This window comes from Narcine bancroftii, chromosome 6 (genome assembly GCF_036971445.1).
Source record: "Narcine bancroftii isolate sNarBan1 chromosome 6, sNarBan1.hap1, whole genome shotgun sequence".
In the NCBI taxonomy this organism is placed as follows: Eukaryota; Metazoa; Chordata; class Chondrichthyes; order Torpediniformes; family Narcinidae; genus Narcine; species Narcine bancroftii.
Window position 1 is genome coordinate 251,397,227 of NC_091474.1, and position 27,961 is coordinate 251,425,187.

The 27,961-nt window shown below is 43.7% G+C and overlaps 1 protein-coding gene across 7 annotated transcripts in view; it reads left to right on the forward strand.

Moving 5' to 3' along the window:
• Window positions 1–27,961, forward strand: part of degs1 (delta(4)-desaturase, sphingolipid 1) — a 79,760-nt gene that overhangs the window by 33,454 nt on the left and 18,345 nt on the right. Inside the window, exon 6 of one of the 7 annotated variants that reach the window (XM_069887950.1) lies at window positions 6,467–6,980. The exons of 1 other annotated variant lie outside the window; for it this stretch is intronic. In XM_069887950.1, coding sequence (XP_069744051.1) covers window positions 6,467–6,515 — 49 coding nt within the window. In that variant the 3' untranslated portion in view covers window positions 6,516–6,980. Of the gene's footprint in view, window positions 1–6,466; window positions 7,374–8,426; window positions 10,225–13,258; window positions 13,457–13,534; window positions 13,610–14,037; window positions 14,135–27,961 lie in introns of those variants that run through there. 5 more of the 7 variants (XM_069887951.1, XM_069887952.1, XM_069887954.1 and 2 more) reach the window with 5 other exon arrangements.

The window sequence follows — 27,961 nt, forward strand, 5'->3', positions numbered from 1 at the left end:
ATCTGCCATCTTTCAGCCCACTCTTCTAAGTGTCCAAATCCCTCTGCAATCTCGGAAAACCTTCTTCACTATTCACTAATCGACCTATCTTTGTATCATCCACATATTTACTAATCCAATTTACCACTCCATCATCCAAATCATTTTTTTAAACTTTATTTATTGAACAAAAAGTAAGATACAAATAAAGAGTAAAATATAACAATACAAGATTTTCTCCCTTTCCCAACCTCCTCACCACCAATATCTACCCCCATCATCCAAATCATTAATGTAAATGACAAATAACAATGCCCCTCTCTAATGACTTTTGAAAAATGACTGTCAGAGCCTCCGCTATTTCTTCCCTAATTTCCCTCAAGGTCCTGGGGGAAATCCCATTAGGACCTAGAGACTTATCCTTTATAAGCTGCAAAAGCTCCAATACCCTCTCATTCCTGATCCCTACATTTTCCATAATTATCCCTTTTGCCTCCCTTATCCTGCACAATTCAATATCCTTCTCCCTAGTGAAAACTAAAGAAAATAACTTGTTCAATATCTCCCCCACCTCATTTGGCTCCGCACACAGTTGTCCTCTGATTCTCTAAGAGACCAAATTTATCCTTCACTCTCCTTTTGCTATTCACATATTTGTAAAAACCCTTTGGATTTATTTTCACCCTGTTTGCTATAGCCACCTTGTACCTTCTTTTTTATTCAAACCAAATCTCTAATATCCCTTGAAAACTATGGCTCTCTCGAATTTTTGGCTCTGCCTTTTATCCTAACAGGAACATAAAGATTCTGCACTTTCAAAATCTCATCTTTAAAAGACCTCCAATTCTCCTCTACATCCTTCCCATAAAACAAATTATCCCAATCCACTTCTCACAAATCCTTTCTCATCTCTTCTAATCTGGCTTTTCCCCACTCAAAAACCTCAATCTTTGGACCAGACCTATCCCTTTCCATAATTATATTGAAACTAATGGTACTATGATCACTGGATCCGAAGTGCTCCCCAACATATATTTCTTGTCATCTGCTCTATCTCATTATCCAACACTACCTCTTCTCTAGTCGGTACCTCAATGTATTGCTGTAAAAAAATATTCTGCACACATTTTACAAATTCAAATCCATCTATTTCTTTCACAGAATGTGTTTCCTAATCAATATTAGGAAAATTAAAATCCCCCACTAACACAACCCTGTGCTTATTACAAATACCTGCTATTTCCTTACAAATTTGCTCCTCTATTTCTTGCTCCCCACTAGGTGGTCTATAATACAGTTCTATAAGTATAACTTCTTTCCCATTTCTCAATTCCTCTCACACCACCTCCCTTGACAAGCCCTCCAACCTATCTCACCTAAGCACTGCTGTAATATTTTCCCTACATCACCCCCTCTTGCCCCTCCAATTCTATCACACCTAAGCAGCGAAATCCAGGAATATTTAGCTGCCAGTCACAACCCTCCTACAACCACGTCGTACTGCCAAATGTCTATCCACACCTTAAGCTTGTCCACCTTCCTTACAATACTTCTAGCATTAAAGTAAATGCATTTCAGAGAGTTCACGCATCCTTCTCTCTGTTTGTCCCTACTTTTACAGTCAACTCTGTTATTTCTTTCCATCATCTCCCTTCCATTACTGTATTGATCATTTTCCTTCTCAATCACCTGTCTATCCACCCCCAAACTTTGCCTACAAATCTTCTCTGCAGTCTAACCCTCTTCTTGCTGTTCCCCTTTATTTGCTTCCCTTCCCTCCCCCAACTATTCTAGTTTAAAGCCTCCTGAGTAGACCTAGCAAATGTCCCTGCCAGGTTCCTGCTTCCTCTGGGATTCAGGTCCCATCTCTTCCAAAAAAGGTCTCAGTGATCCAAGAACTCATTCCTGCCCCTTCACCACTTGAGCCATGCATTCATCCTCCACCTTATATTATTCCTGCCTTCACTGTCACGTGGCACGAGTAGTAATCCAGAGATTATTCCCATTGTGGTCCTTTTTAGCTCCCTACTTCCCTATACTTGTTTTTTTAGGACCTCTACACTCTTCCACCCTATGTCGTTGGTACCAATACATACCACAACTTCTGGCTCATTTCCCTCCCACCTTAGGATGTATTGGACACGGGAAGCTACATCCTGGACCCTGGCACCAGGGAGGCAAACCACCATTCGGTTCTCCTTTGCGTGTCCACAGAATCCCCTATCTGTCCTCCTATTGAATTCCCTATAACTACTGGCTTCCTCTTCCTTTCCCTACCCTTCTGAGCTACAGAGGCTGACATCATGCCAGAGGTACAGCGACTGATGCTTTCCCCAGTTTGGCTGTCCCCTGCCCCCAACAGTACTATTGTTGAGGGTTACAGCCTCAGGGGTCCTCTCTAGTACTCTTCCCCTTCCCTCTCCTAACCATAGCCCACTTGTCCTCCCTTGACCCTGGTGTGACCACCTGGCTGTAACTCCTGTCTATGACTTCCTCACTCTCTCTGAACAGGGCAAGGTTGTTGAGCTGCAACTCCAGTTCCCTAACACGGTCCCTGAGAAGCTGCAGCTCAGCACACTTTGTGCAGACATGGATATCCGGGAGGATAGAAGACTCCAGGACCTCCCACATCTGGCACTGAGAACAGCAAAAACTGCTCTCACACTTATTTCCTCTCACCCTCTCACCTCAAAAAGAGAAAAAAAATTAAAAGAAGAGAATAAAGAGACAAAATACATGCTGACCTTAATCCAAACGAGCTCGACCTCAGCCTCTTCTCGCCGAAGCCTCTGAAACTAAAGCCTCAATACCTCACTCGTTGAGCCACTCCTTTCTGGCCGCTCCTTTACCTTACCCTCTTTTTATTGGTCCTTGACCAATTAACCCAGTTACTCACTCCTGAAACACCGTCAAAACTCTGACTCCTCCAACACCAACGTCTCACTCAAACCAACTAGTGGTCAGCTTTTGGAGAGAAATCTCATGTCAACAAAAGTTGCATGTCTAAGTGTGCTGGTAAATCCAGGCAACAGGGAGAATGGCTTCAGGGGATGTCACAGAGCCCAGAGTGGACTCAGCAGTTTGCATCAAAAACAACATCCTGCAGTTAACACAACTTACTGGTACATTCAGACAACATTTGATAAAGAAATGGGGCAAAAAAAAATCAAACGATAAAAGGAATGGAAAGAGAGGTGGGAAATGGGGACAGGAGGGAGAGTCTAATGATGGGTTGAGAAATATATAATTTAAGAGAATGAATATGGTGATTGCGCAAAGAAGCGGATTGGGTGATAATATTCAGAGACAAAGGATAAAGTGGGGGATCTTACTGTGTTGAAGACCTTATCTATGTTTAGATCAGGAGATTCAGAGATGCATGAGAAGACAAGATACTACCTCTGGGAGACAGTGATAATTCTGGACCTCACTGGAATATCAGACTCCTGACACTGTGGCAGGGCTGGCACACCATTACAACCGATCAGACTTGGGTTCGAATTTCACACTGTCTGTCAGGAGTTTGTACGTTCTCCCCGTGTCTCTGTGAGTTTTTTCCAGGGGCTCTGGTTTCCTCCTACCATTCAAAATGTAATGGGATGTAAATTGGGTGGCATGGACTCGTGGGCTGAAATGGCCTGTTACCGTGTTGTATGTCTAAATATTTTTGTGTAGCCACCACACTGCTAAGAATCCTGCCATTAACCACTTAATTCAACCAAGTTTGACCTTCCAAAGTGTCATTTCACATTTATCCAGATAGAACTCAATCTGCCATCTCTTTGCTGAACTCTTCATCCTGTCTATATCCTGTTGTAATGTACGACAACCTTTAACACAACACCTCCTATCTTCTAATCATCTGCAAACTTATTGACCAACACTTCACTTTTTCATCCAGGTCATTTATAAAAATCACAAAGAGCAGGGGTCCCATAACATCCCTGCGGAACTCCACTAGTCGCGGAACTCCAGGCAGAATGAATTCCATCTACCAAACCCTCTACTTTCTGTTGGCAAGCCCATTCCAAATCCGTGCAGCTAAGTTTCCATGAATCCTGTGTCTCACAACTTTCTAAATAAGCCAACCATGGGTAACCTTGTCAAATACTTTACTGAAATACATGTACACCACATCCACTGGCTTACCTTCATCAATTTCTTTTGTCACTACCTTAAAAAATTCATGTCACTTTGTGAGGCATGACTTTCCCCTTGCAAAGCCAAACTGACTATCCCCAATAAGATTTTCCTTCTCCAGAAGCTCGTAAATCCTGTCCCTATGAAGCTACATGAATACTTTTCCATCACAGATATAAGACTCACTGGTCTATAATTCCCAGGATTCTCCTTTTTCCTTTCTTGAATAAAGGAACTAAGTTTGCCATTCTCCATTTCTCCAATCCTCTGGTACCTCTCCTGTGGCCAGGAAGGACACAAAGATAATTTTCAACATTCCAGCGATCTCTTCCCTTGCTTCCTGTAATGACATAGAACATTACAGCACAGTTTAGGTCCTTCAGCCCATGATATTGTGCTGATCTACATAAACCTACTCAACCACCTTAACCTTACCTCCTGTACACCAATAACCCTATTTCTTTCTATCCTTGTGGCAGTCTGGAGTCTAAAAAGGCCCTATTGTACCAGTCTCACCATCAACATTAAAAAGATTGGTCACACGCCAGCCTGCTCCTTATGCCCTGTACACAGAACCCAAAATCACAATCAGAGACCAGAAACTCTAAGCAGTGGACCAGTTCACTGACCTTGTGTAGAGCTCGTCGAAAGAACCAAAGACTTGTTGATCCAAACCAAGGCTTTTATTAGCAAAAGACAGGAGCTCTTCACAGGTGGCCGACCAGTCCGGAATGATCTGACCTGGCTAGGGACACATCCCTTTAAGGCCCAGACAATAGGTGTGGCTTAGCTCTCACCCAATCGCTGTAAGCACAGTCTAGATACAGTAACTATATACACTATGTACATTGGTGATAGATCTGTACTATCACACCTTGGCTGCGCCTTCTCCTGAGCAATGATTTTTGATATAGAAGTTAACTGCAGAAAAACAAAGGCATGTTCTACTTTCTGAAGGCTGCATTCCACTGGATGGGAATGTCAAGGAATCAATCCAACAACAAAATTGAAAGTCTACAGAGCCATGAGACTCCTGTATGTGAAACGTGGACTGTGTATTGAAGGCATGCAAGACAGCTCAACCATTTTCACAACTTGTCTTCACAGAATATTAGGCATTAGAAGGCAAATCAAAGTACCAGACACTGAAGTTCTCTCTAGAGCAAGTCTACCATCAGTCCACGAGTTGCTGATGAGACCACAGACCCAGTGGGGAGGTCATGTCATTATATGCTGGAAGAGCACATACCCAAGCAGCTCTTTTTTGGAACTCTCTGCTGGTAGGCCCTCGTGTGGAGGGCAGAAGAAACATTTAAAAGACACACTAAAGGCCTCCCTGAAGTCGCTTGACGTTGTCCCAACAACCTAGGAAACGCTAGCACAAAACCATCCTACCTGGCGCGGCCTTATCCACATGAGCACAACCTGCACAAATCCAGAGCCACCAACGCAACAACTGCAGTGCCTATACATCTGGCCAACATGTGCCAGGACATTCCTTGCCTGAATTGGCTTGACCAGTCTTCTTTGGACCCCGCATCCAATCTTTAAGTGACTGATGGTGTCGAGGTCTTCAAAGCTGATGATGGATGAATGACAATATAAAGGACACTGTTTCACTTGCTGAGGTTCTCCAACATTGTGTTTTTACTTCAACAACGGTGTCTGCAGACTTTTGAGTTTTACTTCACAAGTGGTGTTGTTTCACTTCAAAGGACAGTTTGGGGTCCCGAATGGTTGTTAGGGAGGAGGTGTGGGCACAGACACAGCACAGTGCAGTCACAGGGATAAATGATGGGGGAAATTAGTGGGAAGGATGAGGGAGTCACAGAGGGAGCAGTCCCTATGGAAAGCAGAGAGGGAAAGGGTAGGTGTGTCTGGTGATGGGATCCTGTTGACGGATGCTATGTTGCATGCAGAGGTTGGTGGGGTGGCAGATGAGGGTGTAATTATCAGAGGATTGGGTTGTTAACAGAAGTAACATCCAAAGTCAGGAAAATCCAACATCAAAGTCCTGAGTATACCGGTCTATCGAGTCTGACAGGCTTAAGAGATATAGGAGAATCTGAGCCAGCACCACCAGGCTGAGGAACAGCTTCTTCCTAAGGGCAGTGAGAATGCTGAATTACCAAAGGAACTGCTCACACTAACCATCTGACACTCTCATATTTACAAAACAATATTTGTATGGGTGAATTCTTGTCCAGGATATGTATTGTTTGTATGTTATTTCTGGTTGTATGTCTGCATGTTTTGCACTGAGGACCGAAGAACGCTGTTTCGTCGGGTTGTACTTATACATTCAGATGGCAATAAACTTTACTTAATTTGACATTTAATGTCCTAGGCTGTACCTCGTGGTAAATCAGCAGGGACTGAGAGTGACTGCCTGTTGAATCCCAGTTTGGGGTACAGAGGGGTGTGTTCTGAACCTCTTTCTGTTGTAACCTGAGAGGAAATGTTGACCAATTGTTTACAGAACACAGAAGTCAATGACTGCTTCCACCAACAATTTACAGTCAACACTGACACATGGCCCCGTTATGTACGATTCTATCCCAAACTGATTGTGGCAAACGCAAGAAGCATTTCTCCAGTAAAGAGACATCATCACATTGTCAGTACCCTGTGATGCTCAACCTCTGCCATTTTGCTAATGGCAGAATATCGGACTTCCTGTTCTTAAACATGGTCTTGCAATGGGGGAGCAGGGTGTAGATGGTATAATTGAAGAGGGACACTGTCCAGCAAACTGTGATTGCTTTATCATGTAGTACGGTTGCTGCAGAGAAATGGATCAGATGTCAATCCACAGGACCATAAGAGTGACAGAGAGGATCGCTGGGGTCTACCTCTCCCCAAATCGATGTGATCTACCAGGATCATCTGGACAGTGCATGCAAAATCATTGAGGACCCCTTCCGCCTTGGCACACAACATCTTTCAGCTGTTCTTGTCAGGAAAGGGATACAGGAGTATCATAACCAGCACCACCAGGCTGAGGAACAACTTCTTCCTCAGGGCAGTGAGAATGCTAAATGACCAAAGGAACTGCTCGCACTAATAATATTCACAAAACAATATTGATTTCTTTATTTGTACATATGAATACTTGTTCTGCATATGTATTTTTTTGTCTATGTATTTTATTTTTGGCCATGTGTCAGCGTGTTTTGTACCGAGGACCAGAGAAAGCTGTTTTGTTGGGTTGTACCTGTACAATAAGATGACAATAAACTTGATGAACAACTACAGTTTGGCATTTAACACTGGCATTATCCCCTCAAAACTGATCAGCAAACTCCAAGACCTGGGACTCAACAACCAATGTGTAATTGGATCATGGATTTCCTCACTTCCAAACTACAATCAGTGAGGATTGGTAAGAACTTCTCCACAATCTCCATCAATGCCAGAGCACCACAGGGGTGTGTAGCCCCCTGCTCTACTCACTTTAAACCTACGACTGTATGGCTCAGTACGAAAATAATACCATCTACAAATTTGAGATGATACCATGGTAGTATAGAAAGATTGTGAAGAAAAGTGATGAGTCAGCATAAAGGAGGGTGATTGAAAACTTAGCTGAATGGTGCACCAACACCTAAACTAAGGAGCTGATTATTGACTTCAGGAAAGGAAAGCCAGAGGGTATATAATCCAATGATCATTGAGGGATCAGAGGTGGCAAAGATGAGCAAATACAAGTTCTCGAGAGTCGCTATTTCAGGATCTTTCCTGGACCTAATATACTAGTGGCATCATGAAGGAAGCACGTCAGGCCTTTACTTACTCAGGAGTTTACTATGACACCAGAAACCATGGCAAATTTCTATGGATATGTGGTGGAAAGTGTGCTGACCGGCTGCATCACGGTCTGATATGGGGACACCAATACCCATGAGCGTAAAGCCTTCAAAAGGTAGTGGACATAGCCCAGGATATCACAGGCAAAACGCTCCCCACCATCGAGAACATCTACAGGGAATGCTGCTGTCAGAGAGCTGCAGCAATCATCAAGGATCCACACTATCCAGCACATGCTGTTCTCGCTGCTGCCATCAGGAAAGAGGTACAAGTGCCACAAAGCTCGCACCACCAGGTTCAGGAATAGCTGCTCCCCCTCCATCATCAGACTCCTCAACAACAAACTCAATCAGAGACTCATTTAAGGACACTTACTTTTGCATTTTTTTTCATCTTTATATTACACAGTCAGTTGTTTATATTTCTTTGTTTGTTTATGTGTGTACACTATATAGTTTCTTTTTCTCTATCAATAAGCAGTAAATCTGCCTTGCCCGCAGGAAGAAAACATCTCAGTGTCGTATGTAATGCCATGTATGTACTCTGACAAGAAATCTGGTTGGTGGGTGTCCCCACCGTTATAGACAGGATATCTGACAAAGACGATGCAGAGTACAGAAGGGGGACAGAGAGATGACAATTTCTTCCTCTTAGCGAGACTAGGGAGTTGGTTTCAAACATGGAGAAGTGGCAGAGCTCAGTCCCTGGTCTCCGTCAACAGTGCTGAGATAGAGAAAGTTGAGAGTTCCTCGGTACAAACATCTCCAGTGACTGGACCTGGTCCACCCATGTCAATGCAATGGCAAAGAAAGTGTATTATTGCTTCATCTTCCTCCAAAGCCTGTTCCCTGCATCCCTCAACAACTTCTACAGATGCATCATTGAAAGTGCATCCTGTCAGGGACAGGAACATGTTTTGCCTAAGACCACAATAGACTGCAGAGGGTTGTATACATGGCTCAGCCACATACCCCTCCCCTCCATTGACTTCATGCATAACTCCCACTGTCTTAGAAAAGCAGCCAACATATTAAAAGATTTATCCCACCCCAACCACCTCTCAACAGGAAGAAGATTCAAGACTGTGAGATCACATAACATCAGATTCAAGGAGTTGTTTTTCCCCGCTGTTATCAGACTCCTGGATAAACCTCACTCCAGTAAAATAATGTTGCCTTTTCTCCATCCCAACTGATCTCTGTCATTCTGCACTTTTGTGCTGTGTCTGACTTGTTCTAGTATGTGTTAGATGTTCACTGGTCTTCTAGCAAAACAACCTCCATCACTGCATTTACGATACTTGTGACAATAAACTTGAATTAAATATGAAAAACTAATTTCAAGTGATCCGTGGAGAGACTTAATCATCTGCATGGTCAGAGAGAACGAGACTGAGTCAGTGTCAAGGGTAAGGCACAAAGGTCATAGAGTACATTAGTTTCTTGTACTTTATTTCACTCTCCTCAGTTATCTCCTATCTTTGAGTCATAGAGCCCTTTAGCCTAATTTTCTCATGCTGACCAAAATGTTCTACCCACCTACTTGCATTTAGCCCATATCTCTCTAAACCCATCCTATCCATGTATCTGTCCATTTTTTTCTTAAATGTTACAAAACAGTACCTGCCTCAACCACCTCTTCCGGCAGTCTGTTCCATACACCTACCACTCTTATGTAGAAAAGTCACCCCTCAGGCGCTTGTTAAATCCCTTCCCCCTCATCTTAGCCCGTGTCCTCTGGTCACCAATTCCCCTACTATGGGGAAAAGACTGTGTTCACCTTATCTATTCCTCCCATGATTTTGCGTACCTCTATCAGCAGGGTTAAATTCCATCTGCTATTGACCTGCCCATTTTAATCAATATCTTCCTACAACCAACGATGGCTTGACCTTCACTGACAACATGTACCGTGATTGATCGTTCTCAGAGACTTCTGAGGAACACAAACACGCTTTTATTAACTTAAAACTAACGGCCAGTATTTACAGAGATCTTCAGGTGAATCTGGGGTAAGACAGAAAAACAGGTTTTATATCAGGACCAACGGGGGCAGAACCAAGAGGCGGGGTCAGCCATCTACTTTACACACAGACAGTGAATTCCAGCTCATTGCATTCACCCAGGCTGACACTTTTTCAGAGTTCCAGAATGTAGTCATACAGCAATTCACCCGGTTGTTGTCGACATTGTGAGAGTTGGTGTCTCGCCAGCACGTTGTTCTGGGGCCTCATGTAGTGGACCTTCAGGCCTTCGATGGCCATCTCGTATGTTGCGCGGTCCCTGATGACCGCGTATCCCTTGGGGCCGACTCAAGAGAAGAGGGCCGATCTCCATCAGCCGTCAGAGTGGAAGACTTCTTGGGTGGCCGTTATGTAGGATTGGAAGCACTCCAACCAGTAGGCAAATTCCTCCAGGGCCTCTGGGAACAGGGGGTTGACCTGGAGCATGCCTGGCTTCAATTGGGTTTCCATCCCATCTTCAAAAGTAAGTTAATAAAATTGTACCGTGATCGATCGTACTCAGAGACCAGTGAGGAACACCAACAGGCTTTTATTAATTTACAACTAATGGCCAGTATTTACAGAGATCTTCAGGTGAATCTGGGGTGAGGTGAGAAAACAGGGTCAGCTGTCTACACAGACAGTGAGTTCCAGTTCACTGTACACTACCAATCTCCACATCACCTGAGGACTTGCGAATCAAGGACAGGGTGCTAGCACTGCTCCCTGTCATACACCAGAGGTTTCAGGCTTCCAATCACAAACACAAGTATCTGCCATCATCATCTGCCTCCTGTTGTCAATTTCCATTATATTAAATCCATGACCTCTCGTTACTGATTCCCCTGTCTCTCTACATTTACCTGACCTATATACCTCTCATGATTTCATGCATCGATGTTGTAATATTTGCAGTGTTTGTAATTAGTTTATTTGTATTGCACAAATGTCATTGACATTTCAAAAGGGTTCTGAGTTGCTTTTCTCAATGAACCTTGACTCCCTTTACTCATCTCACTGGGTTCAGATTGACCACTGAAGAAAGATATGAAGGACAGCAGTCACAAGGCTCAGCTCCAGAAGTTATTGTGAAGGCTTGTTTTCCAGATTAGGCAGGAAGTATTCAATAAATTGGGATATATCTTGTCATGCTCAAGGTCGTGTCCACTTAATGCTCCTCAAAAGACCCAACACCACCTCTTTCTTGATCTCAAAATGCCCTAATATTTGTGCATTCTCCTCATTATGCTATCACTGTTCATCTCCTTCTCCTTGGCAAACACTGATGTAAAGTACTTATTTAGTACCTTCCCCCTTCCTCTGACTTCAAGCATAAATTCCCTCCTTTATTCTTTAGTGGTTCTATCCTCTCCTGAGTTCTCCTCTTGTTTTTAATGCAAGAATAAAATGCCTTGGGATTTTCTTTATTTGTGCCTTTATAATGCCCTGCTTGAACTCTTTCCTGAAATCTTTGTATTCCTCCAGGACCCTGTCTGATTGTAGATTCCAGAAAATAACATATATGCCTCCTTTCTCTTCTTGCCCAAGTTCACAGGATGCAACAGAGGCCATGTTCTTAACTTACATTGGATACTGTGATAGTACAGACCCTATCATCAATGTGTATATGTACAGATGGTCATGTAGAATGACTGTGATTGGCTGAGAGTGTAGCCACACCTACTGGCAGGTCTTAAAGGATGGCTCCTAGCCAGACCAGATCATTCTGGACTGGTCGACCGACTTGTGATATGCTCCAGTCCTTTAGTTAATAAAAGCCTTGGTTTGGATCAGCAAGTCTTTGGTTCTTTCGACGTGCATTACAGATACAACAGAGGTTGTGTTCTTTTACCTTTGCTACAACTCCTCCACTTACTACCCTGGTGCTCGATTCTCTGGGAAGCTATTTTGAACCTCCCTGTGAGGATATTGGTTCCCCTCCAGTTCAGTTGTAATCTGTCCCTCTTGTGCAGGTCCCACCTGCCCTGGAAGAGAGCATATATCTGAATCCTTCCCTCCCGCACCAGCCTTAGACAAGTATTGAACTGTAATATCTTCCTGTTTCTTGCCTCACAAGCTTGAGGCATGGGTCTTAATCCTGCTTTTGAATTGAGACCTAGCTCCCTGAACTCATTCTGCGGGACCACATCTCCCTTCCTCCCCATGTCATTGGTACCTTTGTAAAACATGATTTCCAGCTTCTCTTCCTTCCCTCTCAGAATATCTTGTATGTACTCAGAGACATATATAGGATCCTGGCACCAGTGAGGGAACTCATCCCTGGAACCAGGAAGGGAACACACCCCTGGACCCTGACACCAGGGAGCAAATCAACCCTTGGCCCTGACACCAAGGAGGGTACACACCTTGGTCCTGGCACCAGGCATTGGGAAGGTGAACATACCCCTGGACCCTAGCCCAAGGAAGGGGACACATCCCTGGATCTTGGCACTAGGGAGCAAACACACCCCTTGACCCTGGCACCAGGGAGGTAACAGCCTGAACCCTGGCACCAGGGGAACACACCCTTAGACCATGGCACCAGGCAGAGAATACGCTATCCTGGCCCAGAATACACTATCCTGGCCCTGACATCAGGAAGTGAACAACCCCTAGCCCTGGCACCAGCAAAGGAACACACCCCTGGACCCTGGCATCAGGAACGGAACACAGGTCCTAGCCATGACACCAGGGAGGGAGCTCATGGCCACTGTACCCCTCATCGGTGAGCCTTACGACAGTCTCTGATCACTCTACCTGACCCCCCTTCTCTGCTGAGTCTGGGGTTCAAGATGCAATCCATGGGAATGGTGGTACACTTTGTATCTTGGGCTGTTCCTTGCCATCACTCTTGGTCTCATCTATCCACAATTCCTTTATTTTGAATTTTGTAACCTCACTTCTTGGCAAAGTGCATAACTGGTCCTCATGTTGAAACACGGCAACTCCAGACTCCAAAGGTGATCAAGAACTTCGAAGCAATTCAACATATCTGAGTCCTGCGAAGTCAAATGCCCTGAAATGTGTAAAAAGGGCTGTAATTTTTACATAGTCAACCCAAAAGATACAACGAATTTTCTAGCAAGTCTGGAACATCAGTTGTTCGATGCCAAATTAAAAGGTGGAGGGAAAACACATTCTACAGGGCATCATGTCCACTTGGTGGAGACCAGCTGCAAGAACTTCGACCCCTTCACAATGAACCGGTTATCCTTGGCCCTTCGGCCCTCCGTCAACCTGCCCCTCACCCAACTTCCGGCCTCACCTTCGCGCGCTGAACGGACTGAAACGACACCTCCCTCGCAGCGGCCCCGCCGTGACGTCACGCGCGAGCAGGACCGCCGCCTCCCACGGGCGTGCGTGACGACAGCGCGAGCGGACGAAAGGGCGGCTGTGGGCGACTCTCCGCTAACGGTCGGCGCTCGCGCGAGTTCTAGCGGACGGCCATGGGCAACACGGTGGCGCGCGATGACTTCGAATGGGTTTACTCGGACCAACCGCACACGGCGCGGCGGCGCGAGATCCTCGGTGAGTGAGTGAGGGGGAGGGGGGGGGAGAACCGTTACCCGCTGGCGGCGCGAGCTCCTCAGTCGGGGAAGGAGGGGGAGGGACCGTTACCCGCTGGAGGGGGGAGGGGGGAGGAGTCAAGGACCGTTACCCGCCGGGAGCGCGAGATCCTCAGTGAGTTGGGGGGGGGGAGGGGGCGCCAGGGACCCGCCCTTCACGGCCCCGTGGCAGTTACCCGGCCGGCTGGGTCGCCCGAGCCCGGGAAGGTGTCGGGGCCTCGGTGGGTCCGACCGGTCGGTCCCCCCCCCCTTCCCCCTCCCCGGCCGGCCCTTCAGTGGAGCGCACCCCCCCCCCCCCCCCCGGTCCACGGCTCGGGCATCAGGCCATTCCGCCCATCACGAGCGCGCTGCCCATTGGCCGCCCGTCCGCATCCCGTGGCCTAGCGCTAGGCCCAGAGCCGGAGTCAGTCCGGGCCCCTGAGCCCCGCTCGCACCGACCCCTGTTGGCTGCCTCCTGCCCCAGGGCCGCTCTGTTCTGGGGCCTCGTCAGTGCTGTGAGAAGCTGCAGTTCATCCTCTTTCTTTGGAAAGGTTTTCATCTCCCCGTCTCGCCACCTTGAAGACTGCGGCATCCCTCGCACACGACCCCCCTCTGGATGCTGTGCGAGTTCTGCTCACCTTGCTTTTTGACTCCACTCCAGGTCTCTGCCCTCATTCCTCTTCCGGGCCTGAAATTCCATCTGGCTCATTCTGCTCATGCATCGAGACCGTTCAACAGTCCAATACCATCTTCTACAGCCTACACCATCGACAAGACCTGACCCACCAACACTGGCTCCTGCTGAGTTTCTCCACCATTTGGGTGTATTAATTTACAAGTGCCTGCAGACTTTCATGTCTCACAACAGTAGAGTCATTTCTACTGAACGTGAGGTTCTGTTTTTAAGAAAAAAACGAAAATCCTCCTGATCCTCTCGACTGGCGTGCGCGCTCTCGCCTTGTGAGGAGTCAAGTGAGAGTTCCCGCAGCCACCATCCTCTTACTGTGTTCCAGCTTCTGGCCACCCCCGGGGTTTTAAAACAAAATCCTCCATTCCTGTTGGGCCAATTTGTGGCCTCTTTGCATAAGACAGATTTTCTTTTCATTGCGAGGGTGGAAACTGCAGGAGCGTCTGAAAATAGTTATTTGTACAAAGTGTGACTCTCTTTAGTCTGAAGAAAGACTCAAGTTTGGAGTCGACTGTCCAGTGGCTGTTGCTTGTGTAGATATTACACTTCAGCTACCACATCTTGAGAATTGAATGAAGTACTTCAGCTCTAACCAAAGGAAGCATGCACTAGATTTCGAAAGCAGGAAACGGGAAGGGCCCGTGACAATTGTATGGAAGCCAGGAAGGAAATTGAAGGAGTTGTGAGAGCTCAAGGGGGCGCGAGAGGGCCTTGGCATGTAGGCTGAAGGAGAACCCCAAGGTGTTCGCTGGGAAGATGAAGAACAGAAGGCAGAGAATGAATGTGGGGTTGCTAAAGGAGGCAATATGTGCCTGGAGGTGGAGGAAGTTGGGAGGCCCTATGTGAATAATTTGCTTCAGTATTCACAAGACCTTGTTCAAGGTGAGTTCAGAATAGAACAGGCTTGTGTGCCATTGCTGTGGGAAGGAAGTGATAGCTAGGGCATTGGCTCTGATCTTTCGGTCCTCTTTGGCCACAGTGGGTAGTCTTTGTTCATTTGAATATTTTATTTTTTTTCCCTAAAAATATTAATAGTAATATTTTAAGTGTACAATTTTTGCTGCATTAAACTTTTTCTCTCAAACAAAAACAAAGTCCCTCCCTCCCCTTCCAGACATACAGATCCATTCACTGTCAGAGCTTACAGATAGTTTGTTTCGTTGGGGAAACTTTGAATATCTAAGAGTTGCTTTTATACCTTTTTGTTCCTTTTTATTACTGTATCTGGGCTCCTATGTTGTCCAGGTATGGCTGCCAGACCTTTACAAAAAGGTCATATTTATTCCTTAAGTTATGTGATTTTAATGGGTAGACAACTGTACACCTGCATTCCATTGTCCTGAGGAGAGGGGAGTCAGGCTTCCAAGTGATCGGAGTTCATTTTTTGCTACTGCCAATGCTATTTTTATAGATGAGATTTGATATTTGGTTAATTTGTGGCTTATTTCCATGAAATTGCCTATTAAATATAGCTCCAGGTCGTCAATGAAGGCCACTCCTGTTATCCTGGTTTATTTTTCTGTGATTTCTTGCCAAAATGGCCTCACTTTCATGCATGACCACATGGCATGTAGAAAAGTTCCTGTCTCAATCCCACATCTGAAACCTGTCTCTGAAATTTTGGCTTTTGATCTGTAACTTTTGTGGGGTAACATAATTTTTTATACATTCATTATACTGAACCAGTCCATATCTTGCATTTATAAATGGTGTCATGCTGTCCTTGCACCAATCTGACCAACTTCTTTCTGAAATCACCACTCCCATCTTTCCCTTTTCTTCTGCAACCTTGGTTTTGCATTTTCACTCCAGAGTGTATAGTATATTTTTGATATAAATTTGGGTGTATTTCCCCATCCAGACCATTCTTTCAGTTTCACTAATTTCAGTGGGGTCAATGTTGGTCCCCATCTTTCACTTAAGAATGATCTAAGCTGGAGAAAACAGAAGAGGGTCTCATTGGTCTCTTTTTTTTTAATGTATGAGAAATCAGAAATTCAAACTTTGTGAATTCAGGTAATTTCATTTCCTTTCTGTAATTATCCCTTATCAAAGCTCGAACTTGATAGTACATAAACAAAATATTAAATAGTATTCCTAAGTTTTCTCTGTCGATTAAAAGAAAGAAACTGTCCTTCTTCAAAACATTCCTCAATCACTTTTGTACTGTCAGAATGCCATACCTTGAAATACCTATTATTCATTGAAAAAGGAATAAGCTTATTTTGATATGAGTTTGAATTGATGACTTGCCCCTCGTACCTATAACAAAATTCCTTTTATTCCAAACCCCTAATAAATAATAAACAGGGATTCCACTTAAATATAAACTGATGAACCTGAAATTCAGAAATACAAGCTAATTCCACTTTAGCCCCACTGGGGCTATTCTTTTAATAAACTTTAATTGTGAAGCTTTATAATAATTTTGAAATTGAGGTAATTGAAATAGTCCTAAAGCATATTTCCACGTCAATTTCTGTAACTCGTGCTAACTTACCCTTCCATTAAAAATTTCCTCACTGCCGCATTCAAATCTTGAAAAAACACCTTTGGGAGTGAACATGGAATTGACTGAAATAAATATTGAATACATGGAAAAATATTCATCATTCAGCATTCCTGTCTGCTTGTTACTTGTCTGTTGTAAGGGTATCCAGGGATATATAACCACATAACCACTTACAGCACAGAACAGGCCAGTTCGGCCCTACTAGTCCATGCCGTAACAAATCTCCACCCTCCAAGTCCCACTGACCAGCACCCGGTCCATACCCCTCTAGTCCCCTCCTATCCATGTAACGATCCGGTCTTTCCTTAAATGTAACCAATGATCCCGCCTCAACCACGTCTGCCGGAAGCTCATTCCACATCCCCACCACCCTTTGCGTAAAGAAATTTCCCATGTTCCCCTTATAATTTTCCCCCTTCAATCTTAAACCATGGCCTCTAGTTTGAATCTTCCCCCACTCTTAATTGAAAAAGCCTATCCACATTTACTCTGTCTGTCCCTTTTAAAATCTTAAACACCTTTATCAAGTCCCCTCTCAATCTTCTACGCTCCAGAGAAAAAAGCCCCAGTCTGCGCAACCTTTCCCTGTAACTCAAACCTTGAAATACTGTCAACATTCTCGTGAACCTTCTCTGCACTCTCTCTATTTTGTTTCTATCTTTCCTATAATTTGGTGACCTAAACTGTACACAGTACTCCAAATTTGGCCTCACCAATGCCTTGTACAATTTCATCATAACCTCCCTACTCTTGAATTCAATACTCCGATATATGAAGGCCAACATTCCAAATGCCTTCTTCACCACACCATCTACCTGAGTATCAGCCTTGAGGGTACTATTTACCATCACTCCTAAATCTCTTTGTTGCTCTGCACTCCTCAATTGTCTACCATTTAATGCATATGACCTATTTAGATTTGCCTTTCCAAAATGTAACACCTCACACTTATCTGTATTAAGTTCCATCAGCCATTTCTCAGCCCACACCTCCAGCCTTCCTGAATCACCTTTTAATCTGCGGTAATCTTCCTCACTGTCCACAACACCACCAATCTTTGTATCATCCGCAAACTTGCTTATCCAATTCTCCACCCCTACTTGCAGATCGTTAATATATATAACAAACAATAGTAGACCCAGGACTGATCCCTGAGGAACTCCACTAGTCACTGGCCTCCAATTGGACAAACAATTTTCTACCACTACTCTCTGACACCTCCCATCCAACCATTGCTGAATCCATTTCACTACCTCCTTATTTATACCTAATGCCTCCACCTTTTTTCTTCACCTCCTGTGGGGAACTTTGTCAAAAGCTTTACTAAAGTCTAAATAGACAACATCCACGGCTTTCTCTTCATCAACCTTTTTTGTAACCCCTTCGAAAAACTCAATCAGGTTTGTCAAGCATGATCTACCCCTGACAAAACCATGCTGATTACTCCCTATCAATCCCTGTACCTCCAAATATTTGTAAATGCCATCCCTCAGAACTCTTTCCATCAACTTGCCCACCACAGACGTCAGACTCACAGGCCTATCATTCCCAAGTTTACATTTGGACCCCTTCTTACGCCCCTTCATACGCCACCCTCCAATCCTTTGGCACTACCCCCGTGGCCAGTGACCTCCTAAATATCTCTGTTAATGGCCCCCTATCTGTCCACAAGCCTCCCTGAGTGTCCTTGGGAATATTTTGTCCGGTCCCGGAGATTTATCCACCCTTATCTTTTTCAATACAGCCATCACTACCTCCTTGGTTATCCTTATATGCTTCATGACCTCCCCACTATTTTTCTTTTCCTCAACTGGTTCAATATTTTTTTCCCTAGTGAATACCGAGGCAAAGAAATCATTCAAAATTTCCCCCATTTCCTCTGACTTCTCACTCAGCCTACCCTCGCTATCTACAAGGGGTCCAATGGAAAGGGTTGGAAATTGGAACTAGTGTAGAGTAGCTTAGTGTAGATTTACAGAACAGACTCGATGGGCCTAGTTGCCTGGTTCTGTTTGTGCATGTGTGGTGTCGTGTGTCTTGTCATAATCTTTCTAACTCTATCTTGATATAGTTTGCTTCCACTTTCATCTAAGAGTGAAAGAAAATACTTGGTTTTAAGTGTACCTATTTTATTGGAGATGTCAGTAAGGCAGATGAACTTTGGGCATGAATAAATGCAACTGAGATGTGGTAGGCATAATGGAAACTTGGGAGGGGCAGGACTGGCTCAATATAGCAAGGTACAGAGCTTCAGGAAAGAGGCAAAATAAAAGGGAATGTTTTTGACAGGCCTTCTGACCCAAAAGTTGTGCCTCCTCAAATACATCAGTTTAATCTCTGTGCATCTTTGAAGGGTGGGAGGAAAGCAGAGCACCTGGAGGACACACAGAACCAGAGACACACCCCTCCTTACAGACAGTGCCATATTTGAACCAGAGATACTGATGCTGTAATAGCATTGCACTAACTGTGATTGGATAAGGAACGTGTATGGGCCAATAGACAGGTCAGCTAGTTAAGTTATTTCAATGAAGCTGAAGAACATGAAAGGCATGATCACCTTAGCACAGAAATCCACAATCCAGGTAGGACTATCTTCCACAATGTGCTGACCTAATACCCTACTCTAACAACTTACTGCATAACCCTAATTTCCATGTGTATCTAATAGTCTCTGAAATGATCCCATTGTACTTGACTCCACCATTTGCTGGCTGTGCATTCCATGCACCCACCACTGTGTGGGGGGGGGGGGGGAAACCTACCTCTTGCATTCCTTTCCTTCCCCCCTTCCCCCTCACTCCACCCTGGTACTTGCTCCTAATTACCTTAACACTATGCCCCCCTCATGTTAGCCATTTCAGCCCTGCAGGGGGAAAACCTCTGGCTACCCACATGATCAATACCTCTCATCTTGAACAGCTCTATCAAGTTGCTTCCCTTTTCTGTTGCACCAAGGAGAAAAGATAAAGTTCACTCAAACTATCCCTGTATGACATGCTCTTGAATCCAGACACTATCCTTGTAAATCTCCTTTGGCCCCCTCCCTCTATAGCATCTACATCTTTCCTGTTGTAAGGTGACCAGAATTGAACATGTATATCAAGTGAGGTTTTGAAGAGTTTAGTCAGTGGGTTGAATTATAGGTAGTCAGTCAACCTGACTGACTGTGTGCTCACCTGGCAGCTTCAGCAAGCCACATGCTGAGTTGCTTTGTTCTCCAGTAGTTTCAGTGGGGGGAAAAAGAACATTTTGTTCATGGGTGCCAGCACTGTTGTTCTGACAACAGTTTGATACCCAGAGTGTGTGTGTGTGGGACTGACCAGTGTCTCTCCCATTCCCCTTTCAAGAGTCATGGGATCACTCAAGCTGGGGTGGCTGAAGGAGAGGACTTGCATGACAGAGGTCACTTGTTAACCCTAAAGATGGCTTTGGAGGAGTGAACCTTGTGTGGTGACTAGGAGGTCACTGAAAATTCCTGGGTAAAGATGATGGTTGCCACATTTGAAACTTTAGCAAGTCTAGTGTTCCCCTGACAGGGTTGAAGGTCTGTAGAGACCACAGTCATCTGGATACAGCCTCAAACTAAAAGATCAGTGGGAAAGGAAATAAATAATCCCAAGCTTGGAGGCCTCCTTGACTGACTTGGGGGTTTTGTTTGGAAATTATTGATTTTTTGGGGGGGGGGATTTGAGCTTGGACTGTAATGATCTGGGTTTTTTCCCCACATACACCATTAGTTAATAAATTTTGTGTTAAACTTGACCCATTTGTTTGTCTCTCAATTGCTGCTGGGGAGTGTAACATCTATTAAATCTTCCCTCATTCAACTACACTCTTAACCTTTCCCTATAATCTCAGCTCATCAAGTCCCAGTAATCCTTCCTGTAGTTGGTGACTAAAACTGCACCCAATACTTCAAATGTGGCCTCACCAATGTCTTTACAACTTCAACATAACATCCAAACTTCTGTATTCTTATGAAGATTAATATGCCGAAAGCTTCCTTCATGCTCTCTGTGACATCAACCAAGTGCATTTTTTTGTCCAGGAATCTTTGTCTTTTACTTTTGACCCTTCTGTGCCATACTTTTACTTTTTTCTGACTTGCTTTGGTCTCTGCATTGCTTCCCTCTGTCTTTCTGCATGAATTCCCACCACTCCTTCCCCATCTCCTCCCTGACAGCACTATATAATCCCACAACATGATCCTGGTTCTTCCCAGGTGTAGACTGTGCAGTTTATACACTGATCCTCCTGTGCCACTGTTTGAACTATACTGGGGGTGTAGGTAAATTGGGCAGCACTAGGTTCTTTCGGGTGGCCAGAATATCCCGATGTAAAGCCACATATTCTACCCCTATGCACCTCTCAGGGTACCCTCCTGAAAGAGCAGGAGGTGCCTCTAAGGCACACTTTCTAACCCTCCTCCAGGAGGGATAATCGCCAGACCTCTGAAGTCCCCCGGTGGGGGGGCTTGATCTCCTATTCGGGAACAAGACAGGTGTAAGATGTATGTATAGGTGATCATTTTGGCTCCAGTGACCATAATGTCGTTAGCTTCAAGTTAAATATGGATGAGGATAGGTCTGGTCCTCGTGTTAGGATTCTAAAGTAAAGGAAGGCAAATTTTGTGGAAATGAGAAAGGATCTAGGAAGAGTGGATTGGGATATGTTTTCTGGCAAGGGTGTGTTAAGCAAGTGGATGGCTTCAAAGACAAAATCTTGAAAATGCAGAGTTTGGTGAGTAGTGGCCGGACGGTGAACTCCAGCCCTCTCCAGAAAAGTCGGGAAAAACAAAGGAAAACACAAAGGCACAGAAATAAAAGTTACAGAAAAGTGAGTATAAAGGTGGAAAGAAGATGGCGACAAAAAAAGAAATATCGAAAGCAACGGTAAGAAGAGAGGAAGAGAAGACAAAGGAGGAAAAAGGTGAAGGCCTTACCTGTCCGAAGAGGCCCGCTGCAGAGAGAGAAACCCGCTCCCTCAGGTCGGTAAATAATGGACTACAAAAATGGCTCGCTGAGCCGAGTAAAAGTGCGCAACCGCGCATGCGCGAGGAATCGCGCATGCGCGATGCGAATGGGAAAAAAACACACCGACGGGAGGGGGGACCAGCTGGGGAGTCGATCTCCACAGCCGGCAACGACAGCTGCGGAACACCTGCAGCAAGAAGAGACCACAGAAGACAATAGAAACAAGAAAGAAGAGAAGGAAAGGGCACCAAAGAAACAACAGATGGCCAACCCAGAGGAAGAAGAAGAGGAAGAGTACAGTGAAATAGAAGAAGAAAAGAAAGGCAAGATAAAGGATATACTTTCTCTTATTAAAGGATGCATGGAATCATTTAAAGAATGGTAAACACAGGAATTTAAGGATTTAAGAAAAAGAATAAACAACACAGAAGAGAAAATGAATAAAATAGAGATGACCTTAACAGAAATGGGAAAGAAAATGGACAAGATGGAAGAGCGGGCAGTAGCAGCAGAAATGGAGGTAGAAGACTTAAAAAAGAAATTGGAGGAATCTAATAAAAAAACTAAAGAGACACAAGAACTACTAGCTCAAAAAATAGATACAATGGAAAATTATAACAGAAGAAATAACATAAAGATAGTGGGCCTTAAGGAAGATGAAGAAGGGAAGAATATGAGGGAGTTTATAAAAGAGTGGATCCCTAAGACACTAGGATGTCCAGAACTACAGCAAGAAATGGAAATAGAAAGGGCACATAGAGTATTGGCCTCTAAACCACAACAAAAACCAAGATCTATTGTAGTAAAATTCCTAAGATATACTACAAGAGAAAAGGTACTGGAGAAGACAATGGAAAAAGTAAGAGAGGGCAACAAACCACTGGAGTATAAAGGGCAAAAAATCTTCATTTATCCAGATATAAGTTTTGAACTCCTAAAGAAGAGAAAAGAGTTCAATACAGCAAAGGCGATTTTATGGAAGAAAGGGTATAAATTTATACTAAAGCATCCAGCGGTATTGAAAATATTTATTCCAGGACAACAAAACAGACTATTCTCGGATCCAGAAGAAGCACGAAAATTTGCAGAACAATTACAAAAATAGACTGAGGGAGGAAGACGGGTAATGAGAGTTAAAGTGATCACGATTAATATGTATGTGGGTAAAGACAAAAATAGACTGAGGGATGAAGACGGGTAATGAGAGTAAAAATGATCACGATTGATATGTATGCGGGTAAAGAAGTATAAGAGTGAATAGAGACAATGTGCATACGTGAATGTATCTGTACTTAGAGGAAAATATAGATAGTATAGACAAGAATTAATAAGGGAAGGTAATGGAATAGAGAGAATAAGGAGGGAATTAAAAGAGTGACCTTTGTGACATATGAAAAGTGAAATCTTTTCTGGGGGGGGCGGGGTGGGGGGGTGACGCTTGCGAGTGGATTCGCAAATCCAAATGGAGAGGGGAGATGTGGTTGTCCGACAAGGGATAAAGGACAACTCAGGAGGGGAAGGGGAGATTGGGGATAAAGAAGATAGAAATAGGAGAATAAGGAAAATGTTGGATGTTGTAGGAATGTTGTCTTATAAAGAGTTGAAAATAAGAAAACAGAAATGGAAAAGGAGGAACGGTAATGATGGAAAAACGGAAAGAGAAGATAAACAAAATATAAAAGGGCTACGCTGAACTATATGACTTTAAATATTAATGGAATACATAACCAAATTAAAAGGAAGAAACTACTAAATTTAAATGAATAAATGTATTCCATTAGAAAAGAACAAGTATGGGAGCCTTACATTAAATACAATAGCGAAAACCTACCGGGGACAAACATTACCTAAGTTGATGGAAGGAGAAGGAAAGAAAAGAATGGACTCAGTAGAATTTCTGGTGTATTTTTGTTGAATGACAACATTGTCTGACTGGCTTAATGCAACCTAGATTGTATACCTAAAATGGATGAGGGGGGGGGTGGCTTGGGAGGAGGGGGGGGGAATAAAAAGTCAATGTATATGTGTGAAAAAGAAATAGTGTATATCATGGCTAATGTGATTTATTGTGTGAAAAAAAAAAATTAAAAAAAAAAAATAATATTGAAAGAGTGCAGAGAAGATTTATTAGGGTGTTGCTGGGTCTTCAGGAGTTGAATTACAGGGAAAGATTAAACAAGGACTTTATTCCTTGGAGCAAAGACAAATGAGGGGGGGGGATAGCAGTTTACAAGATTTGAGGTATAGACAGAGGATGCGAGTAGGATTTTTCCACTTAGGGGGGAGATAAATATGAGAGGTCCTCATTTTAAACAGAAAGGTTTAGGCAAAGTTCTTCACTCAGAATAGTGGGAGTGTGGAATGAGCTGCCATCTGATGTGAATGTGGGCTCGATCTCGAGTTTTAAGAATAAAATGGATCCTGGATGGGAGAGGTCTGGAGGGTTATGGAATAGGAGCAGGTCAATGGGACGAGCAAAATAATGGTCTGCACAGATTGGATGTGCGGAATGGCCTGTTTTCTGTGCTGTTGCATTCTATGGTTCTAATGGGGCATCTTGTGGGCAATTTTTCATTGGATCGATGCCAATGTCTGTACCAAGCGTGCTAAGTGTGGCTAGTTCTGAAGTGCCTGGCTTGTGTATAACAACTGGGATATTGTGTAGTCCCAGAACCTTCACTCCAGTCAGTATTGGTTTCTTTATCAGTTAATTGGCTGAAACCCAGACAAGCTGTCATGACGTTAATGAATTATCTGTGATTGTCAGCAGATGTTCACCTTTGATTTTCTGTAGTGGTGTTTGTTTCCATTATTGCTTAATCCTGCAGCCAAGATGTACCAGGTCTGCAGAGTTGATCTGTTTTGTGTTGAAATTCAGCCTACATTTTACTCATATTTTGATGAAGAATGCTTTTTGACCTGCTGAGCTTCCCCAGCTTTGTACTTTTGCTTCAACTAGTTCACAAGATAAAGGAACAGAAGTAGGCCCAAGATGAACTATACTTGTACCTAGTTCCAATTGCCAGTCTTTTCCCTAAAACCCCTGATTAGATAAACCATCAATCTCCTGCTTAAAATCTCCCAGTGATTGGGCCTCAACTGCTGTAGGCAGCAATGAGTTCCACAAATCCATGACCCTCTGACTAAATTTTTTTTCTCGTCTTGTCCTTGATTCACCCACCAAGAGAAACGTCTGCATCCACTCTGTCAAAAACCTTTCAAAATTCAAAATTATTCTGAGATCCTCATTCTTCTGTGCTCCAATTCAAGAGCTTCCAAGTGTTCTTTATACATTAGCCCTTTTATTTCAGGAATTGTCCTAGTAAATCTCCTCTGCCCTTTCTCCAACATCACATCCTTTCTAAGATAAGGGGCCCAAAACGACACACTACTCCAAATGAGGTCTCACTCGTGCCCCAAACAGCCTCATCAACGCTCTTTACTCTTGTACACTATTCCTCTTGAAATGAATGCCAACATAGCATTTGCTTTCTTGACTATAATCCAACCTGGTCATTAAATTTTGGGTGTCCTCCTACAGGGACATCCAAGTCCCTTTGCACGTCAGAGGTTTGAATTTTCTTCCCTTTCAAATAGTGCTCTGCCTATTTATTTCCACTACCAAAATGTATGACTGTACATTGTATCTCATCTGCCTTTTTATTGCCCAGTCCCCTAAGCTGTCTATATCCTTCTGCAACTTTTCAGTTTCTTCAAAACTTCCTTCTCTTGGTGTCATCTGCCACAAAACTATTCATTCCATAATCCAAATCATTAATATAAATTGTAAACTGATCCCTGCGGAACACCACTCGTTAAAGGCAGCCAACCTTAACAGGATCCCATTATTTCAACCCTTTGTTCCCTGTCTATCCAGTCTAATAGTGTCACTGTAATTCCATGGGCTCTCATTTTATTAAAGCAGCCTCACATGTGGCACCTTTGTCCATCCTACCTGACATTGCTTCAAAAAATTCTTATAGGTTGGTCAGGCAGGATCTACCCTTCAAAAAGCCCTGCTGACTTGTACCTCTCCTGTGTCATGCTTTTCTTGGTATTTCATAACCACATCCTTGAGGATCGACTCTTAACACCTTCCCAACTTCCAAAGTCAGACGAATGGCTTAGTTTTTTTCATGTCTCCCACCTTTCTTAAACAACGGAACATTTGTAACCTTCTAGTCCTCCGAAATCATGCCAGAGTCTATTAACCAAGAAAATCATCACCGATAGGTCCACAATCTCCAAAACGACCTCTTTTGGAACCCATGGGGACACCTCATCTGGTCTGGAAGATTTATCAATCTTTAATCTATTCAGCTTGCCTAGCACTATTTCTCTAGTATTCCTAACTGCATGTAATTCTACTCCCTGAAACCTGTCTGTCAGGTATATTGCTAATGTCTTCCACAGTGAAGACTGACGTAAAATATTGTTCCTCTGCCATCTCTTTATTACCCATTATAACTTCCCCAGCATCGTTTTCAATCGGTCCTATGTCTACGCATATCTTTTTTACATCTGTAAAAACTTAGTCTTCTTTATATTGTTTGCCAATCTCTTTTCATAATTCATCTTTCTTTTCTCATGACTTTGTCTCTTTCTATCAGTTTCTAAAAGATCCCCAGTGCTGTTTTCCCACTAAATTTTGCTTCCTTGTATACCCTCCCCTTTGCTTTTATCTTAGCCTTCACCTCTTTTGTTAGCCACATTGGTGCCATCTTTCCATCGACAAATTTCATTTTCCTTGGAATATATCTATCCTGCATATTTTTATTACTTGCAATAAAAACTGGACATGTCCAGTTCTGCTCTGCTGTCCCTCCAACTAGTTTGCTTTTCCAGTCAACTTGAGCCAGTTCCTTTCTCATGCCATATAATTTCCTTTATTTCACTGAAAAATTAATACACCAGAAAACCTCTTTTCCTTTTGAAATTTGAAACTAAATTCAACCATGTTATGATCACTATTTCCTAGAGGCTCTATATATTTAAAAATCCCTTTAACTCCATTATGACCTTCGATTAATTGCATATCACCCAATGCAGAACTGCAGATCCTCTGGTGGGCTTATCAACAAGCTTTTTGCAAACTCTTTCCTGGGGTCCAGTAATTTCCTGCCCTTCCCAATCCCCTATCATGTTAAAATCTCCATGATTATTTTGATATTATCCTTGTGTAGTTTGCGTCGAAAGAACCAAAGACTTGTTGACCCAAACCAAGGCTTTTATTAACTAAAAGACTGGAGCATCTCACAAGTAGGTCAACCAGTCCAGAATGACCTGGTCTGGCTAGGAGCCATCCTTTAAGACCTGCCAGTAGGCGTGGCCACACTCTCAGCCAATCACAGTCATCCTACATGACCATCTGTACATATACACATTGGTGATAGAATCTGTACTATCACATTCACCCCTTCTTTGAGAACTGACCCCAGGGTGAATGGAGGTTAGGGTCATCACACCTTGTTACCTGCCCTTTCTATTTCCAACTGAAATTCATAGTCCACTTCCTGGCTGCTGTTTGGGGGACCTGGGTACAACTGCTAATATGGTCTTTTAGGGAATGGGGTTGGGGGGGAAAGAGAATAAGGGATATTAGGTTTGGAGCAGTTTGTAAATTTGTATAGATATGACATGGATAAGTGGTAATAGATGCCACCTTATAATGATTATTGCTCCCAAGCTGTAAATTACTGTCTAAACCTGAAACACTATTAAAAAAAATTCAAAAAAGAATGAGGGGTGGGGATCTCATTGCAACCTTGCTTGGTTAGAGTGGTGGGAGAGTGATTCTACTGCTGCTGACCCTGTCCCTTCTTTCAATTGATCTAATGTCAGTAGACCAGCTACTGATATAATTTTTACTGTATTCCTGTTGAAAAGCACTTTCTCCTGCCCTGCTCACCTGCCCTTTTTGTCATCATTGATTGACAGAATTCTGTTTTCCTCTTTATTGTAGCTCCCCGTCTCCCTACTACCCTTATCTCTTCACTCTCATTTTGACTCCTGCCGCCCTCCAAACTAGTTTAAACCCTCCCCAACAGCTCTAGCAAACTCCTGCCAGGATATTGGTCCCCTTCCAGTTCAGGTGCAGCCCATCCGTTTTGTAGCAGTCTGACCTTCCCCAGAAATGATTCTCAATGATTTTGGAATCTGAAGTCCTGCCCCCTGCACCAACTATTTAGCCATGCATTTATTACCAGTTTCCGCAGACTTCTGTGTTTTACTCTTGTGGTGAGATTACATGTGTTTTGTTTTGCACTCCATTCCTTAGTCATTAAGTAGGACCTTGCTGTTTTATCATTATGC